At 43.1% G+C, this 19656-nt stretch overlaps 1 protein-coding gene across 3 annotated transcripts in view; it reads left to right on the top strand.

Moving 5' to 3' along the window:
• The window catches only part of LOC137618734 (hydroxymethylglutaryl-CoA lyase, mitochondrial-like), a 69812-nt gene that overhangs the window by 39788 nt on the left and 10368 nt on the right, over window positions 1-19656 (top strand). For all 3 annotated transcript variants that reach the window (XM_068348904.1, XM_068348903.1, XM_068348902.1), the window contains one exon: window positions 10086-10298. In XM_068348904.1, the coding sequence (XP_068205005.1) occupies window positions 10086-10298 (213 nt within the window). The remainder of the gene's footprint in view (window positions 1-10085; window positions 10299-19656) is intronic.

Consider the following 19656-nt stretch of genomic DNA (forward strand, 5'->3'; position numbering starts at 1 on the left):
ATGTGTAGGGTCTTGAAGAAAATATAATTTCAATGAATCTTGCGCCAAGGGGTAGCATACTAATACGGCATAACGGCATGTACTCTGTTCTGTTACTCGATTAGTGTTTGGAATCGAAATCTAAAACCAAGTCGACCTGAATAACCCAAAAGTGTTTGAAAGTTTTGAAAAAAGTTGACTAGATAATCCATCCATCCATATACCAAGGCACTTCCCCCAATTTTGGGGGGTAGCCGACACCAACAATGAAACAAAACAAAAAGGGGACCTCTACTCTCTATGTTCCTTCAGCCTAATCAGGGACTCAACCGAGTTCAGCTGGTACTGCTAGGGTGCCACAGCCCAACCTCCCACATTTCCACCACAGATGAAGCTTCATAATGCTGACTCCCCTACTGCTGCTACCTCCGCGGTCATCTAAGGCACAGGAGGAAGCAGCAGGGCCTACTGGAACTGCGTCACAATCGCTCGCCATTCATTCCTATTTCTAGCATGCTCTCTTGCCTCTCTCACATCTATCCTCCTATCACCCAGAGCTTTCTTCACACCATCCATCCACCCAAACCTTGGCCTTCCTCTTGTACTTCTCCCATCAACTCTTGCATTCATCACCTTCTTTAGCAGACAACCATTTTCCATTCTCTCAACATGGCAAACCACCTCAACACATTCATATCCACTCTAGCCGCTAACTCATTTCTTACACCCGTTCTCTCTCTCACCACTTCGTTCCTAACCCTATCTACTCGAGATACACCAGCCATACTCCTTAGACACTTCATCTCAAACACATTCAATTTCTGTCTCTCCGTCACTTTCATTCCCCACAGCTCCGATCCATACATCACAGTTGGTACAATCACTTTCTCATATAGAACTCTCTTTACATTCATGCCCAACCCTCTATTTTTTACTACTCCCTTAACTGCCCCCAACACTTTGCAACCTTCATTCACTCTCTGACGTACATCTGCTTCCACTCCACCATTTGCTGCAACAACAGACCCCAAGTACTTAAACTGATCCACCTCCTCAAGTAACTCTCCATTCAACATGACATTCAACCTTGCACCACCTTCCCTTCTCGTACATCTCATAACCTTACTCTTACCCACATTAACTCTCAACTTCCTTCTCTCACACACCTTTCCAAATTCTGTCACTAGTCGGTCAAGCTTCTCTTCTGTGTCTGCTACCAGTACAGTATCATCCGCAAACAACAACTGATTTACCTCCCATTCATGGTCATTCTCGCCTACCAGTTTTAATCCTCGTCCAAGCACTCGAGCATTCACCTCTCTCACCACTCCATCAACATACAAGTTAAACAACCACGACGACATCACACATCCCTGTCTCAGCCCCACTCTCACCGGAAACCAATCACTCACTTCATTTCCTATTCTAACACATGCTTTACTACCTTTGTAGAAACTAGATAATAAGTTTTGTAATCAGATATGACTTCATCAATCGTAGGGTGACCAGGTCAGTGACTTCTCAGCCAATTTCCGACAGGAAAGAAGTATTTTAGGCCGCACAGCTATCATTTGGGCCGCCCATATATAAATGCGGACCTTTGGGCCACATAAAAGATCTTTCCTACCGTCCCCCCTTGGATTTGGTCACACTAAACTAGGTGGGCCTGTCAACTATCGTGTAATATCCTTTGTGATAATGTATGATAGAGAATTAATCTATGATTCTATTGGAGCGGTAGCTTTTTTGTTATCGTTTTCTACCTTTAACATTTCGAAACCATGATTTTGATTTCGCAATAAAACCGTTTTTAAGTTTTCGAAAAATTTGAATTCTAGAGATTCGATACTACCTTTATACTGGATCATTCTCCGGAGTGAATCACCTGCCTTACTCCTTGAGTTCAAATTCAGGGTATACTGAGAAATTTCTCTTTCCCCCAAGGAAGTGGCTTTGCTTTGTTCTTCCCTTCGAAAAAATGATTGAGAACTTTTCTTTCTCATATTCCTCCAGAACTGGAATCTATGAGACTGTTTTGCCACCTGAAGGTAAGCCACTTGGTTCTCAATTTGTTACTTTTCATCTAGTGCCTTGATATCTCGCTTGGATATCAATTATATTAGACAATTAATGCTGTCTGCTTTAGTGCTGAAGAGGATAATTCGGTTTTTGACGTATGAAATTTTGGTTGGTCAGAAACACAACTTCATAACTTCCTTTTTCATTTTTCATTCGCAATCTTGGTCCAATTTGTATAAGTCTACACTTCAGTTTATTTTTAGAAAGTTATGAGCAAAGGTCAGTTAAAGTCTTTGTTCAAGCTGTCAAGGGTCCTTTGGAAAAATCCCTTTGCATCCTAGTCCCAGTAAAACGTCTGCCTTACCTATGACGGCCAAATGTAGTGGCACCAATCTGTTGAGCAAAAGTCATGTTTAGGTAACTCACTTGCTATAGTGCAGTGATCAGAAGTTGACATAATGTCAAGTTTCAACTCCTAGTTACCGTTAGATAATAACATTGCAGATGTTTTATGGTGGCTTCATGCAATGTCATCACTGATCTGACGCACTTTATATTATTATTATTATTATTATTATTATTATTATTGCTATTACTAGCTAAGCTACAACTCTGTTATTATTATTATTATTATTATTATTATTATTATTATTATTTTTTCAATATTAAACTTACCCGATGATCATGTAGCTGTCAACTCTGTTGCCCGACAGAAATCTACGGTCGGGATACGCCAGCGATCGCTATACAGGTGGGGGTGTACACAACAGCGCCATCTGTGAGTAGGTACTCAAGTACTTCTTGTCAACAAGAACTCAATTTTTCCTCTGTCGTGCCACCGGCAAGACCTACTTGGATACGCTGTTGATTCTGGAGTTATTGTTCACGATTTGGTGATGTATTTGCTCTAGAGTTTAGCCTTCGCTATTCAGGAAGCTTTATCATTAGCTTAGCAAGCTTTTGGAATTAATTTGATTTAATTATGGTGACGAAGAGAGTATGGACTCTCTTTCACTTTTAAATGGCCGACCCTTCCCTTAGACGGAAGTGTTGGTGTCGAAGAGAGTATAGACTCTCTTTCACTTTTTATGACCGACCCTTCCCTTAGACGGAAGTGTGTTTAGGTTTTTGGTAATTTTGCTTAACAAAGTTATAGATTTAGTTTATATCTCTCCGCCATTTATAGGCCTCTTCGATTAACTTTCCATTTATTATAAACTTATAAAACTTAAATTTTATGTTTGTTTATATGCGACCTTTCCTAATAGTAGGCGGTCCTTACTTGGAACCGAAGTTAATTAACATTGAGCCCGTCTTATCGTATTTCCTGTTAAGAATTTATGCTATTTTAATTTTAATGTTTTTGAAAGAATTTCTTTGATAGTCTCGTACTGTTTTCAAAGATGAACTAACGTTTAGTTTAGTCTCCGCAGTTGTTGACGTTCAGAACGTTCAACATGCGCTCTATCGTTACGATAGAGAGAGAGTATTTCACGGTTTCACGTTGCAGTAAGAGTAAACCGATTCTAGCGTTTCGTTCATTCTTTCTTAGCTTAAATGGTTTTAATTCTAATAAAGGAACTTTTTATTTGGGAAACCTTTCAGTTTTTTTCCTTTAATAAATAATATGTTTTAACGATATATAATTGGGCTCATCTCTCAGGTTCTAAGTCAAGAGAGAGAGAGAGAGAGAGATAGAGACGGAGGGAGAGAGAGGAGAATAAACGTTTCGTCCAAGCGGGTAACGTTGTTCTCGTTTTTTACTCTTCTCCCTAGTCGCTATAGGGGAAGAAGGTAAAACGTTTCTAGAGTTTTATTCTTGTTCCCAGGCTTTATGCGGTGAGAGATTTTAAACGTAGTTTATTTGATCTAGTGTTTAGTCTCTTTTCCAGCCACTGAATTCTTTATCTTTCATTATGTTTTTCTGTTACATTGTAAAACTGTTTTCGCAATTACTACCTTTTAATGAAGGATAGGATTGCGTGTTTCAGGTACAAACCACTTAAAGTTTCGAGTTCAGTGAAATAAGTGCAAACAGAAAATCAAAAGTGATAAAGTGATATGCGCAAAGTGTTACAGTGTTGCGTTCGAGGGTTCGTTTGTTCGTGCCAGTTGTTCACCTTGTCCGATACCTCTTACAAGCTCCCAAGCCCAGGGGAGAAGTAATGTCGAAGGACTTATGGGTTCCACAGGTCTTGATCGACGAACAAACGTTTCCCTCCGTGGTTTCGGGTGTATCTACACACGTTGCCGACGTGATCACCCCACCCACACTAAGACGAGAGAGCCCATTTATTCCTCGTCTGCGGAAGAGGTTTCTCGCAGAAACCATGGACCAAATCTTGCAGCTTTTAAGTGCAAGTCGGTCCCTTCCGCGCAAGTCCAACGGCCTAGGTGTAGCCACTGGGTCAGTTCGGACTCGCTGCAGTACGACAACTGCACACCTCCCAAGAGAGGCAAGGTGGTACCGCAACAGGCAGTAACTCCGTCTGTTGCCGCACCAGCTGTTTTAGACCCTCAGTCACAACGGACAGTAGCTCCGTTTGTTGTTGTCTTTCATAGACCCTAGTGGTCCATGCTGCAGACTATACAGTCTCAGCTTGCTCCTTCATGCAGGAGTATCGTGCTGGAAGGTTGACAATGCACCTGTTAACCTACAACCCGCCGAGGTTGTGCGCTCAGCAGATACTGCGGCTGCCTGCTCCCACACTCCACCTGTGAGAGCTCCACCACCGATGCGCAGTCCACCCTGCCAGACGCATGTTCTTGCTGCACCATCTGCTAACATGCGTGAGCTTCTGCATCAGCAGTGGGAAGGTTCTGTAGAGCTGCCGGGTTCCAGCACTATGCGGCATTCTCCGCAGCCCATGCAGCATGCTCTGCATACCTTACAGCATGCTCCGCATACCATGCAGCATGAGCCGCATACCTTACAGCATGCTCCGCATACCATACCGCATGCTCCTCAACCCACCGCAGCCCCTCCCACGCACCAGCACTCTGCTTTTGTTGTTGCCAGCTCCCACACTCCGACTGCGGAGAAGGTTGACGATGCACCCGTGGGCCTACACCTCCCACGGTTGTGCGCCCGGCATGACTTCCTGCTCTCACACTCTTGTTGTGAGAGCTCCTCCACCCATGCACAGTCAACCCTGCCAGATGTATGATGACTCCCACACACAGAGCACTCCGTTGCCGTGCGTGAGCTACCACAAGCTGCCGTGTTTTGACACGGTGTGTCAGCCTCCGCAACACACTGTGGTTACCGCCACTCGCCCGCAGCAAACTAGTCAGTCAGGAGTTGAGGCTTCCCCACACAACTTTGGTTGTTGCCAACTCACAGGCTGTCAAACAGTTACATGACGTTGCCTTCTGGTCTGCTACTTATACACCAGTGCTGTATGTCCTCACGCTCCTGTTGTGGTTGACAGTTCAGTTTTTGACAGTTCACAGACTGTCAAGCAGTTTCATAACGTTGCCTTCTGGTCTGCTGCTTTTGCACCAGTGAAACCCTCACTGAGAGAACCTAGCTTTTCTCGGATATGGTTCCTGTAGATGAGAAAGTGCTGTTCTCCCTCCTTCTGATATTCCCTTAGCCTTCTATGGACTTTTATTTAAGCATAACATGCTTCCAGGGAGGGTAATGGTTCCGCTTCAGTCGCTAACCCCGTCTGTTGCCACACCTGCTCCCATAGACCTTGGGCTTTGTTGCAAGACATGCAGTCCAAGCTTAGTCCTTGATAGAGGATTTTTTTACGGAGAAGACCCTTCTTGCCAACGACCTTCCTACCGGTTGGTTGTACGCCCTGTTGACGCTGAGGTATCCTACTCACGTCCGCCAGTTGAGATGGTTCCTCCACCGGTGCGACCCAGTGTGGGTTGCCAGTCGCACGTTGATGTTATGCTACTCTCGGAGGTGGTTGTGGACGTTCAGTGTGTCACTGGGAAGACGTTCAACAACCAGCAGAGGTGACTTGTTGTGACGCAGTGCGGCTACCTCAGCAACCCGATAAGGGGTTGTCTGTACTACCCAGACAGTCTAGACAGTTTCGGGTTGTCGCTGTACTTCCTCGCTTCCCCATGGTTGACAGTTCACAGACTGTGCAGCAGTACCATGATCTTGTGTCCGGCTCCGTCACGCATCCACCAGTGCGACCGGATTCAGCGAGTCAGACGTTGCCCACTCCGTTGCCGTTTCCTCATCAGTTTCGGATGAGGAACCCTCTGATGAGGACATGGCTGAACAAGAAGATCAATCCCCAGCCCTGCTATCCATCCAGAAGATGCTGAAGAAGGAATACGGCCCTGTCAGGCTGTGGATGAGTCTGGTTAGGACACTGTCATCCGTGGTGCAATTGGTGTCACTTGGAAGACTACACCTCCGTCCTCTTCGGTTTCATCTAGCTCTTCACTGGAAAAGGACAAGACGCTAGAAGCGGTCTCGATCCCGGTTTCCGGAAGATAAGTCTGGTCTAACCTGAGGAAAGGACTTTATCAACCTTTTATAGGGTCTTCCCCTGACTGTTCAGACTCCCAACCACGTTCTCTTCTCAGACGCATCGGACGTAGGCTGGGGTGCGACCTTAGGCGGTAGGGAATGCTCGGGATTATGGAACTCGCGTCAAAGGACAATGCATTTTAACTGCAAGAAGCTTCTGGCAGTACGTCTGACCTGGAAAAGCTTCTGGTCTCTCCTTCAAGACAAAGTAATGGAGGTCAACACGGACAACTCCCTGCTTTGATGTTCATCTCCTAGCAAGGAGGGACCTACTCTCTGACATGGTGCGAGTTCGCTAGTGACCCCCTCTCCTGTTCAACAGGTCTAGACTTTTCACTAGTAACAAATTTCTTCCAAGGCAACTTGAATGTCTTAGCAGTTTGTCTCAGTAGGAAGGGACAATAATTCCAACATATTGGACCCTCCACAGAGATGTATGCAAGAGACTTTGGGTCACCTGGGGCCAGCCAACCATAGATCTCTTCGCAACCTCGATGTCCAAGAGGCTCTCAATACTTTGCTCACCTATCCCGGACCCAGCAGTGGTTCTTTTAGATGCCTTTCTACTAGATTAGTCTCATCTAGATCTATATGCATTCCCTCCGTTCTAGATTGTCAACAAGGTACTGCAGAAGTTCGCCTCTCACGTTGGGACAAAGTTGACACTAGTTGCTTCCCTCTGGCCCGCGAGAGAATAACTTACCGAGGTACTTCGATGGCTTGTAGACGTTCCCAGAACTCTTCCCCTAAGGGTGGACCTGCTACGTCTGCCACGCGTAAGAAGGTACTCCAAGGCCTCCACGCTCTTCGTCTCACTGCCTTCAGAGTATCGAAAGACTCTCGAGAACTAGAGGTTTTTCGAAGGAGGCAACCAGAGCGATTGTTAGAGCAAGGAGAACATCCACCCTTAGAGTCTACCAATCGAAGTGGGGAATCTTCCTAAACTGGTGCAAGTCAGTATCCGTATCCTCGACCAGTACCTCTGTAACTCAAATAGCTGACTTCCTCTTATATCTGAGAAAAGAGCGATCTCTTTCAGCTCCCACTTTCAAGGGTTACAGAAGCATGTTGGCATCAGTCTTCCGTCACAGAGGCTTAGATCTTTTTAACAATAAAGATCTACAGGACCTCCTTAAGTCTTTTGAGACCACGAAGGAGCGTCGTTTGGTTACACCTGGTTGGAATTTAGACGTGGTTCTAAGATTCCTTATGTTAGACAGGTTCGAACCACTTCAATCAGCCTCCCTGAAAGATCTCACCTTTAAGACTCTTTTCCTGATATGCTTTACCAGCTAAAAGAGTCAGTGAGATTCATGCCTTCAGCAAGAACATCGGATTTTCATCCGAAACGGCTACATGTTCTACATCTTGGTTTTCTAGCCAAACACGAGCTGCCTTCTCGGCCTTGACCAATATCGTTCGTTATTCCAAACTTATCGATATGGTTGGAAATGAACTAGAAAGAGTATTATGTCCTGTAGAGCTCTTAAGTTCTATTTTAAAAACCTTTACGAGGCCCGTCTGAAGCTTTATGGTGTTCAGTTAAGAATTCATCTTTGCCTATGTCAGAGAATTCTTTATCCTATTATTTTCAGACTGTTAATACGAGAAGCTCATTCCCTTCTGAATGAGGAAGACCAAGCTTGGCTGAAGGTAAGGACACACGAAGTTAGAGCTATCACAACTTCCGTGACCTTTTAATAAAATAGATCTCTGCAAAATATTTTCGACGCAACCTTTTGGAAAAGCTAGTCAGTGTTCGCGTCTTTTATCTTAAGAATGTCCAGTCTCTTTACGAGAACTGCTACACTCTGGGACCATTCGTAGCAACGAGTGCAGTAGTGGTGGGGGCTCCACCACTACAATTCCCTAATTCCAGAACCTTTTTAATCTTTCTCTTGAAATATTTCTGGGTTGTCCGGAAGGCTAAGAAGCCTTCCGCATCCTGGTTGATTTGGCGGGTGGTCAAATTCTTTCTTGAGAAGCGCCTAGATTAGAGGTTGTGATGAGGTCCTTTAGTATGGGTTGCAGCCCTTCATACTTCAGCACCTAGGAGTCGCTCAGCATCCTAAGAGGATCGCTAGGCTCAGTAAGGAAGACGTACTTAAAAAGGCAGAGTAATGGTTCAAGTCGACTTCCTTACCAGGTACTTATTTATTTTATGTTTGTTATTTTGAATAACGGCTAAAATAAGATTCGGGATACTTAGCTTCTTTGTTAACATGTATGCTGGTCTCCACCCACCACCCTGGGTGTGAATCAGCTACATGATCATTGGGTAAGTTTAATATTGAAAAATGTTATTTTCATTAGTAAAATAAATTTTTGAATATACTTACCCGATGATCATGAAATTAAGGACCCGCCCTTCCTCCCCATAGAGAACCAGTGGACCGAGGAGAAAATTGAGTTCTTGTTGACAAGAAGTACTTGAGTACCTACTCACAGATGGCGCTGTTGTGTACACCCCCACCTGTATAGCGATCGCTGGCGTATCCCGACCGTAGATTTCTGTCGGGCAACAGAGTTGACAGCTACATGATCATCGGGTAAGTATATTCAAAAATTTATTTTACTAATGAAAATAACATATTATTATTATTATTATTACTAGCCAAACTACAACCCTAGTTGGAAAAGCAAGATGCTATAAGCTCCAACCGGAAAAAAATAGCCCAGTGAGGAGAGGAAACAAGGAAATGAATAAATGATATAAGAAGTAATGAAAAATTAAAATAGAATATTTAAAAAAACATTAAGAACATTAAAATAGATAATTCATATACAACTATCAAAAGACTTATGTCAGCGTGTTCAACATAAAAAAAACATTTGCTGCAACTTTGAACTTTTGAAGTTCACCTGACTCAACTACCCAGTTATATAGTGATGATTATATTGACAGTAAACTTTGTCCAGTCGGTGTAAAATTATATTTTTACTCATTGAGTTTATTCACTCAAGAGCTTAACTGCTGCACTGTAGATTTTTAGTTGCTACTTCCATAGCTCTTTAGCTATGGTAAGCATTTCTTATAGGAGAAGGACACTCCAAAATCAAACCATTGTTCTTTAGTCTTGAGTAGTGCCGTAGCTTCTGTACCATGGTCTTTCACTGTGGGGTTAGAATTCTCTTGCTTGAGGGTACACTTGGACATGCTATTCTATCCATTTCCATATTTCATTCCCTTACTGGTCTGTTTTGCTTCTTGGAGCCCTGACACTTATAGTATCTTGCTTTATTAAATAGGGTTATAGCTTAGCAAGTAATGATGATAGAGTATTTTTATAATTGAAAATTTTTAATTTCAAATGTAATCATTTGGATTTTTTGTGTGTATGTATAGTTCAATATAGCTCATGAGTAAAACAATGATTTAAATGGGTGATGGAAATTATTTTTTGTTTTTGCCATTCAATATTGTATAAATATGATTTGTTCTAGAAAAGGATATAAAATATATGTAGGATATGTCTTGTATTAATATTTATTAATATAGGATTAATAATTGGATGATTTGTTTTGAAATTAAACTAGATAAACTAAGCCTTTCGATGTTTCTCAACACCGGAGTTGTTCACCCTTCCAGGTTGCCGTGAAGTGCGACGAGGTGGCCATATTTGGAGCTGCTTCGGAATCGTTCAGTCAGAAGAACATAAACTGCTCCATAGCGGAGTCGCTCGAGCGTTTCAGAGTCGTCATGGAAGCAGCAAAGAAAGCCGGAGTCAGAGTGAGAGGCTACGTATCCTGCGTCTGCGGCTGTCCGTACGAGGGTCCGGTTGATCCCAAGGTTGTGGCGCAGGTGAGCTCTCAACCTTTTCTGACACTTTAGTTCCGTCTCTTTATAGCTGGTCGTAATTCTAAACCTAGTGCAAGGAATGACAAGGCCTTAGTGTGGGTAGTCTTTTATGAATTTTGTACAAAACCCAATGAAATTTATTGCATTGTCAGCAAGTTTGTATACTTGAAAGAATGGAATCATCAAAACGTGCTGTTTAGCTTCACGAGAAGCTACTTTACAATTTATAGAATATCTTAGCATTGGTAATTTTTATACAAGTTGGTGACAGGTTTTTAACTTTTTACATTGAAAAGTCCTGTTAGATTCTGCCAGTGCTTTTCAGACCTCTATAGGTCTTTACCATAAGCAGCTAGCAGGCACGAGAGAAAACAAAGCTGCTATTCAGTCAAATTTATACTGCTAGAGAGAGGATTTTATTTTAGTAAAACGCTCTTGTATATGTACTACAGTATTGGGTCACTGGCTTGATGCCCCAATAGGCTAAAAACTGCATCTTTATCCTAGTGTCTGCTAATGGCTGTGGGTCACAAAACTATCCTAAACATGTGATAATTAGAAAGACAAGACTTTCCTGGTGATGTTTTTACTAATCAGTATTTTCGCAGGATGTTTTTTAGTGATATTAAAATAACAATTAGTAAACAGGATGAACTACTAACTCCCTTGTTATAGCATTGATTGCTATTTGCAAAATATACTTGAGAAAAGTTCCCCATTGTAAAATGAGATCACATCTTAACCAGACTTCTGAGTCACATCAGAACTAAATTGCTTAAATCTCAAGTTTATTGTTTTTGCTCTTGCTCTGCGTAGCTATGCAGTAAAGCTTTCTGTCCCACAAGTTGTATCGCCAGCACGAGTAGCTTTTTGCGTAAAGTTTCAACTTTTCTAACATCATAAAACAACTAGTTTTTCTTGTCTTTCTTATGTAAACAAAGCAGAAGCTGTATTGCAATTGGCAAAGAAATCTAACAACATAAGATCACAGAGTGCCTGTTATTTTTTTTTTTTGAGACCTTTTATCATACAGGCCATCACAATGTTAGTTTCTACAAACAGTAACTTTATCAATGTCTATTGGCACCACATGATTTGTGATTTGTCAGTGTCATTTATGGCTTTAAATACATCAAGAGCATTTGATTCTGCTCCCTATTGCACCATCTGATTCTAGACCAGTTAGATAAGTACAACCTTTGAAGTTTATTGTCTCCATGGCGAGGTAAAAAAAAGTTCACGAGATGTAGAAGTGATGATTCCGGAGAAGATACACGAGGAATTGGTATTGTATTGTTTGCTATATTAACAATGAATAGCTATGGAAGTAGCACGACAAAGACCTGTAGGAAGAAGGAGAAAATCATGAAAAAGGGAATAGATAAGGAGATCTGATTGGAATTTGGTTAGATAGGAGTACAGGATAAAGGGAGATAGAGAGACATTATTCCACATCCAGCACCTTAAAGGTGGAAGAACATTTATGATTTTTATTGTTTTTGTTATCAAAGTAGACTAAAATTTACTGTACATTTTCCATCCTTGCAGGCAGTATTACCTTCCCATGTGTTCCTTTTCATGGAGATACTTGTAGCTTTAGGAAATACCTTACTCTGTAGATAAGAGTGCTTCTCATATCATTGCAAAATGATATTCAGGTCCATGTCCTCGTCTTGGCTGGCTCTCACAGTGTTTTGGTTACTGCTAAACAGGATGATCTTGCCCATGATTGAGTGTTATTTCTGCTAAAACATTTTAACATCAATCTTCCTTCAGTAAGGATGAGAACTTATTGACTGCTATTCATATTAATGATAGAATCATTTTTGTTAAATCAGCATTAGTTATACAATTCTTCAAGTTTCAACAATTTGGATAACACTTAGGAAACTTCTCTCGTTCGTTATTTGACCGAATTAAGAGTTCAATCAGTAGCTTCTAATCTTTCTAGGATATTTTTTAACACTGACATATTGAATACTAGATCTCATTGTTGATTTTTATCCCTTTTATCCCCATGCTATTTGCCATTAACCCCCAGGCGTTTTTTTTTTTCAAGCACATTTTGCAAGGAATTATGTAGTTGTCATGGGTGACTTAAATGCTAGAGTGGGCGCTGGAGAAGTATAAGGTGTCATTGGGAAGTATGGCGTACCAGGTGAAAATGAGAGTGGTGAGAGACTGGTAGATATGTGTGTTGAGCAAGAGATGGTGATAAGTAATAGCTTTTTCAAAAAGAAAGATAAAAATAAGTATACATGGGTAAGAGTGGCAAATGGAAGAGTTGTAGAAAGGGCATTAATGGATTATGTGTTGATAACTAAAAGAATGTTTGGAAGATTGAAAGACGTGCACGTGTTTAGGGGTATGGCTAACGGTATGTCTGATAATTTTTTGGTGGAAGGAAAATTAGTTGTAGCAAAAGAATGGGGGAATAGAGTAGGTGGATGTAAAAGGGAGGCAGTGAGGGTTGAAGAGCTAATAAAACCGGGGGTAAAAAGTAAATATCAGGAAAGGTTGAAAATGATATATGACAAAGTGAAAGTAAGAGAAACTGGCAATTTAGAGGAGGAGTGGAAGTTAGTAAAAGAAAATTTTGTTGGGATTGCAAGTGATGTGTGTGGAAAGAAGGTTGTTGGAGGCAGCATGAGGAAGGGCAGTGAATGGTGGAATGAAGGAGTGAAGGTAAAAGTGGAAGAGAAAAAGAGGGCTTTTGAAGAATGGCTGCAGAGTAATAGTATAGAGAAGTATGAAAAATATAAAGAGAAAAATGTGGAAGTAAAGCGCAAGGTACGTGAGGCAAAGAGGGCAGCTGACCTGAGGTGGGGTCAGGGATTAGGTCATTCATATGAAGAGAATGAGAAGAAGTTTTGGAAAGAAGTGAAGAGAGTAAGGAAGGCTGGCTCAAGAATGGAAGAGACAGTGAAAGATGGAAATGGAAGGTTGTTAAAAGGAGAGGAGGCAAGGAAATGATGGGCGGAATATTTTGAAAGTTTACTGAATGTTGAGGATAATAGGGAGGCAGATATAATTGCTGTTGCAGGTGTTGAGGTGCCAGTGATGGGAGAGGAGAATGATTGAGAGATTACAATAGATGAAGTGAGGAGAGCACTAGATGAAACGAGAGTAGGAAAAGCATCTGGTATGGATGGTGTGAGAGATGAGATGTTGAAGGAGGGGGGTGTGACTGTACTTGAATGGTTGGTGAGATGTTTAATATGTGTTTTGTGTTGTCAATGGTACCAGTAGATTGCGTTTGTGCATGTATTGTACCACTATACAAGGGTAAGGGAGATGTGCATGAGTGTTGTAATTCAAGAGGTATTAGTTTGTTGAGTGTAGTTGGAAAAGTGTATGGTAGAGTATTGATTAATAGGATCAAGGATAAAACAGAGAATGCAATCTTGGAAATACAGGGTGGTTTTAGAAGAGGTAGGGGTTGTATGAATCAGATTTTTACAGTTAGGCAGATATGCGAGAAATATTTAGCAAAAGGTAAGGAGGTGTATGTTGCGTTTATGGATCTGGAGAAAGCGTATGATAGAGTTGATAGGGAAGCAATGTAGAATGTGATGATGTTATATGGAGTTGGTGGAAGGTTGTTGCAAGCAGCGAAAAGTTTCTACAAAGGTAGTAAAGCATGTGTTAGGATAGGAAATGAAGTGAGTGATTGGTTCCCGGTGAGAGTGGGGCTGAGACAGGGATGTGTGATGTCGCCGTGGTTGTTTAACTTGTATGTTGATGGCGTGGTGAGAGAGGTGAATGCTCGAGTGCTTGGACGAGGATTAAAACTGGTAGACGAGAATGACCATGAATGGGAGGTAAATCAGTTGTTGTTTGCGGATGATACTGTACTGGTTGCAGACACAAAAGAGAAGCTTGGACGATTAGTGACAGAATTTGGAAGAGTGTGTGAGAGAAGGAAGTTGAGAGTTAATGTGGGTAAGAGTAAGGTTATGAGATGTACGAGAAGGGAAGGTGGTGCAAGGTTGAATGTCATGTTGAATGGAGAGTTACTTGAGGAGGTGGATCAGTTTAAGTACTTGGGGTCTGTTGTTGCAGCAAATGGTGGAGTGGAAGCAGATGTACGTCAGAGAGTGAATGAAGGTTGCAAAGTGTAGGGGGCAGTTAAGGGAGTAGTAAAAAATAGAGGGTTGGGCATGAATGTAAAGAGAGTTCTATATGAGAAAGTGATTGTACCAACTGAGATGTATGGATCGGAGTTGTGGGGAATGAAAGTGATGGAGCGACAGAAATTGAATGTGTTTGAGATGAAGTGTCTGAGGAGTATGGTTGGTGTATCTCGAGTAGATAGGGTTAGGAACGAAGTGGTGAGAGAGAGAACGGGTGTAAGAAATGAGTTAGCAGCTAGAGTGGATATGAATGTGTTGAGGTGGTTTGGCCATGTTGAGAGAATGGAAAATGGATGTGTGCTAAAGAAGGTGATGAATGCAAGAGTTGATGGGAGAAGTAGTAGAGGAAGGCCAAGGTTTGGGTGGATGGATGGAGTTAAGGAAGCTCTGGGTGATAGGAGGATAGATGTGAACGAGGCAAGAGAGCGTGCTAGAAATAGGAATGAATGGCGAGCGATTGTGACGCAGTTCCGGTAGGCCCTGCTGCTGCCTCCGATGCCTTAGATGACCGCGGAGGTAGCAGCAGTAGGGGATTCAGCATTATGAAGCTTCATCTGTGGTGGATAATGTGGGAGGTTGGGTTGTGGCTCCCTAGCAGTACCAGCTGAACTCGGTTGAGTCCCTTGTTAGGCTGGGAGGAACGTAGAGAGTAGAGGTCCCCTTTTTGTTTTTGTTTCTTTGTTGATGTCGGCTACCCCCCAAAATTGGGGGAAGTGCCTTGGTATATGTATGATGTATTTTGCAATATATATTTTTTAAATTGCTCTAACAGCCTTTATTTTTGCCATAGAGAGGTCAGGTTGGTCTCATTCTTTTGGAAAATGCTTGAAGTTTCTCATATAGTTATCAGAAATATGCAAAAAAAATGTAAATAGCAGTTTTTGGCAAGGACGTACCAGTACATCCATGGGGGTAAAGGGACGAGTTTTGTGAAACGTACCAATACGTCCATTGGGGGTAAAAGGGCTAAGTATCTACAGATACATTTTGATAGAAATGTGTTCTTGTAAAGGACTTTGAATATTCTTGGATCTTCATTAAAGAATGAGTGGATTGGAAATATCAAATTATTGTCGTTGTATTTTATAAGCTACTAGAAATTCTAGTTTTCAATATTAAACTTACCCGATAATCATGTAGCTGTCAACTCCGTTGCCCGACAGAATTCTATGGAGGGATACGCCAGCTATCACAATACTAGAAGGGGGTGTATTTACCAGCGCCACCTGTGGCCAGGTACTCAAGTACTTCTTGTTGACACCTCCTCAATTATTCCTCTGTCGTGCTTCCGGCAAGACGTTCTGGGATACGCTTATGTTCTTGGAGTATTTTCACGACTTTGGTGAAGTATTTCTCTTTGATTTCGGCTGTCGCTTTACTGGAAACTTCTATATTAGCTTAGTTAGCTTTTGGAATTAATTTGATTAATTATGGTGACGAGAGAGTATGAACTCTCGTTCACCTTTCAATGGCCGACCCTTCCCTTAGACGGAAGTGTTGGTGTCTAAGAGAGTATAGACTCTCTTTCTTAATTTTGCTTAACAAAAGTTATAGATTTATTTTATATCTCTCCGCCTCTTATAGGCCTCTTCGATTAACTTCCTTTTATTATAAACTCATTAAAATTAATTTTTATATTTGTTTATATTCGACCTTCCTAATAGTAGGCGGTCTTTTACCGAAGTTAATAAACTTTGAGCCCGTCATTTCGGTTTTACCTGTTAACATATTATGCTATTTCCGCCACAGAGTTTGAAAGAATTTCTTTGACAGTCTCGTACTGTTTTCAAAGTTGAACTAACGTTTTGTTTTGTCTCTGCAGTTGTTGACGTTCAGAACGTTCAACTTGCACTCTATCGTTACGATAGAGAAAGAATGTTCACGGTTTCACGTTGCAGTAAGAGTAACCGTGTCTAGCGTTTTGTTCATTCTTTCTTAACTTAATGGTTTTGATCCTAATAAAGGAACTTTTCAGTTTTTTCCTTTAACAATAATATGTTTTAACGATATATATGATTGGGCTCTTCTCTCAGGTTCTAAGTCAAGAGAGAGAGAGAGAGAGAGAGATAGAGACGGAGGGAGAAAGAGGATAAACGTTTCATTCAAGCCTGCCAGGCGTACGAGTAACGTCGTTATCGTTTTTGCTCTTCTCCCTAGTCTCTTTAGGGGAAGAAACTAAACGTTTCTAGAGTGATCTAGTGTTTAGTCTCTTTCCAGCCACTGAATTATCTTTCATTAGATTTTTCTGTTACATTGTAATTCTGTTTTCGCAATTACTAACTTTGAGAAAGGATAGAATTGCGTATTTCAGGTACAAACCACTTAAAGTTTCGAGTTCAGTGAAATAAGTGCAAACAGAAATCAAAGTGATAAGTGATTAGTGCGTGAGGGTACTTTTGTGCGCGCCAGTCGTCCTCCCAGTCCGGGACCTCTTGCAAGCTCCCAAGCCCAGGGGAGAAGCAATGTCGAAGGGCATAAGGGTTCAGCAGGCCTTGATCGGCGCACAGAAGTATCCTCGGTGGTTGTGGGCGTGTCTTACCGAGACCGTCACTCCCACCCGCAGACGATTGAGCCCTTATTTTGCTCGTCTGCAGAAGAGATTAGGGGAGAAAATAAAGGCAGAGTAACGCTGGTCTCAGGTCTCAAGACCTCTTAAACGTTAAGTCCAGACCTATGCCAGACGTACGAAGTTAAAGTTCACAACCCGAATGCAGTCATTGGGTTAGCTCTGACTCTCCTCAGTCATCAGTTGATTACACTCCGCCTAAGAGGAGTAAGGTTCTGCCACAACAGATCTCTGCTGTTAAGGCTTTACCTCAGCAGAACTTAGTGTCTGCCGACCCCAAGTTGACTCTACTGCAGTCCATACAGTCACAACTTTCGGTCTTGATGCGTGAGTGTCGGGCTGAGAGTGTTGCGCCTCCGCCTCCGCCTACACTCCCCCCCGCCTATGATCGCTCCGCCTGATCGCAGTACCACCTGCCAGGCGTACGATGTTGTGAACTCTACTACAGTCCATGCAAGCACAGCTTTCGGACTTGATGCGTGAGTGTCGGGCTGAGAGTGTTGCTTCTCCGCCTCCGCCTACACTCCCTCCACCTACACTCGCTCCGCCTGATCACAGTACCATCTGCCAGGCGTACGATGTTGTGGACTCTACTACAGTCCATGCAAGCACAGCTTTCGGACTTGATGCGTGAGTGTCGGGCTGAGAGTGTTGCTCCTCCGCCTCCGCCTACACTCCCTCCACCTACACTCGCTCCGCCTGATCGCAGTACCACCTGCCAGGCGTACGATGTTGTGGACTCTACTACAGTCCATGCAAGCACAGCTTTCGGACTTAATGCGTGAGTGTCGGGCTGAGAGTGTTACTCCTCCGCCTCCGCCTACACTCCCTCCGCCTACGCTCGCTCCGCCTGATCGCAGTTCCACCTGCCAGGCGTACGATGTTGAGCCACGTGCTGAGTTTGCTGTTCCCTGTGGTGTTCAGCCTCCGCCTTCCTTAAGGCAACCTTTACATTGGGATCAGGAGGATTATACCTCTCTTTCTCCGCCTCCACTTGCTGCTCCACCAGTGATGCAACACTCGGTTGAGGTACAACAACCTCTCCCGTCCATGAGTCAGTCTCCTCAGCTCTCGCTGCAGCGAGCTCAACCCTCCACAAGGCAAGCACCACAACACCTTAGCCTTGCGCCTCAGGAGCCTCAGCTTGCGAGACATTTACCTTGTTCTGCGCAGCCTCTTCCTCATCGCGCTCCGCTCACACCACAGGAACTGGAACTTGCTACTCCGCTTCCGCCAACCGCTCAGCAAGCGCAACCCTTGGGTTCAACCACTCATGCTAGGAGTCAGCCTCCTCCACCCATGCGCCTTCCTTCTGCTTGTCTTTTATTCAGCCTTTGCAGACTGAGCCTCAGGTGTTCCCTCAACGGAGTCTTGAAGAGGAAACCACAACTATTGTTATTCCAGCTCGTTCTGACTCTGCTGTTCAGCATACCTTACCTCCATTTTCATACCATGGTTTAAACCCCATGCAAGCATGCATAAAGCACTCTAGCACTGGTCATGGATTTTCTGAGAAATGTTAAACGCCATGCACACGCTCTGCTTTCCTTACAGCAGGCTCTGCTTACAGCAGGCTCTGCTTACAGCAGGCTCTGCTTACTACATGCTCAGCATACAGCATGCTCTGCATTCAGCATGCTCTGCATACAACATGCTCTGCATACAGCATGCTCTGCATTCAGCATGCTCTGCATACAACATGCTCTACATACAGCATGCTCTGCATACAGCATACTCTGCATACATCATGCTCTGCATACCTTACCGCATGCTTCTCAACACATCTTGGGTTGTTGCCAACTCACTAGACTGTCAAGCAGTTTCATAACGTTGCCTTCTAGTCTGCTGCTTTGCACCAGTGAACCCTCACTCAGAGAACTTAGCTTTTCTAGGATAAGGTCCCTGTAGATGAGAAAGTTCTTTTCTCCCTCCTTCTGATATTCCCTTGAGGACTCTGTCATTTGGAGGGAGCCTTTAGCTGCATAACCTCTTATGGACTTTTATTTAAGCATAACATGCTTACAGGGAAGGTAATGGTTCCACTTCAGCCGCTAATCCCGTCTGTTACCACACCTGCTCCCATAGACCTTGAGCTGTGTTGCATGACATGCAGTCCAAGCTTAGTCCTTGTTAGAGGATTTTTTGTTTACGGAGTCAATGTGTCACGGGGAAGACGTTCAACAACCAACAGAAGTGACTTGTTGTGACGCAGTGCGGCAACCTCAGCAACCCGTTAAGGAGTTGTCTGTACGACCCAGACAGTCTAGACAGATTCGGGTTGTCACTGTACTTCCTCGCTTGCCCATGATTGACAGTTTACAGACTGTGCAGCAGTATCATGATCTTGTGTCCGGCTCCGTCAGACGACTGGCTTTTAAGAGCTCCCACAAGTCGTCGCTGTCTGGAGATTTTCAAATGGACTATGGATCTGACCAAGGAACTGGGCCTCCTGGTCAATTTTGAGGAGTCTCAGCTCGTTCCATCCCAGACCATTGTCTCCTTGGGTATGGATCTTCAGAGTCGAGCTTTTCGGACTTGTCCGTCGGCCCCAAGGATCTTCCAAGCCCTAGAATGCATCCAGAGCATGCTGAGAAGGAACCGATGCTTAGTCAGGCAGTGGATGAGTCTAACAGGGACACTTTCATCGCTGGCCCTGTTCATC

This window comes from Palaemon carinicauda, chromosome 25 (assembly GCF_036898095.1).
Source record: "Palaemon carinicauda isolate YSFRI2023 chromosome 25, ASM3689809v2, whole genome shotgun sequence".
Classification (NCBI taxonomy): domain Eukaryota; kingdom Metazoa; phylum Arthropoda; class Malacostraca; order Decapoda; family Palaemonidae; genus Palaemon; species Palaemon carinicauda.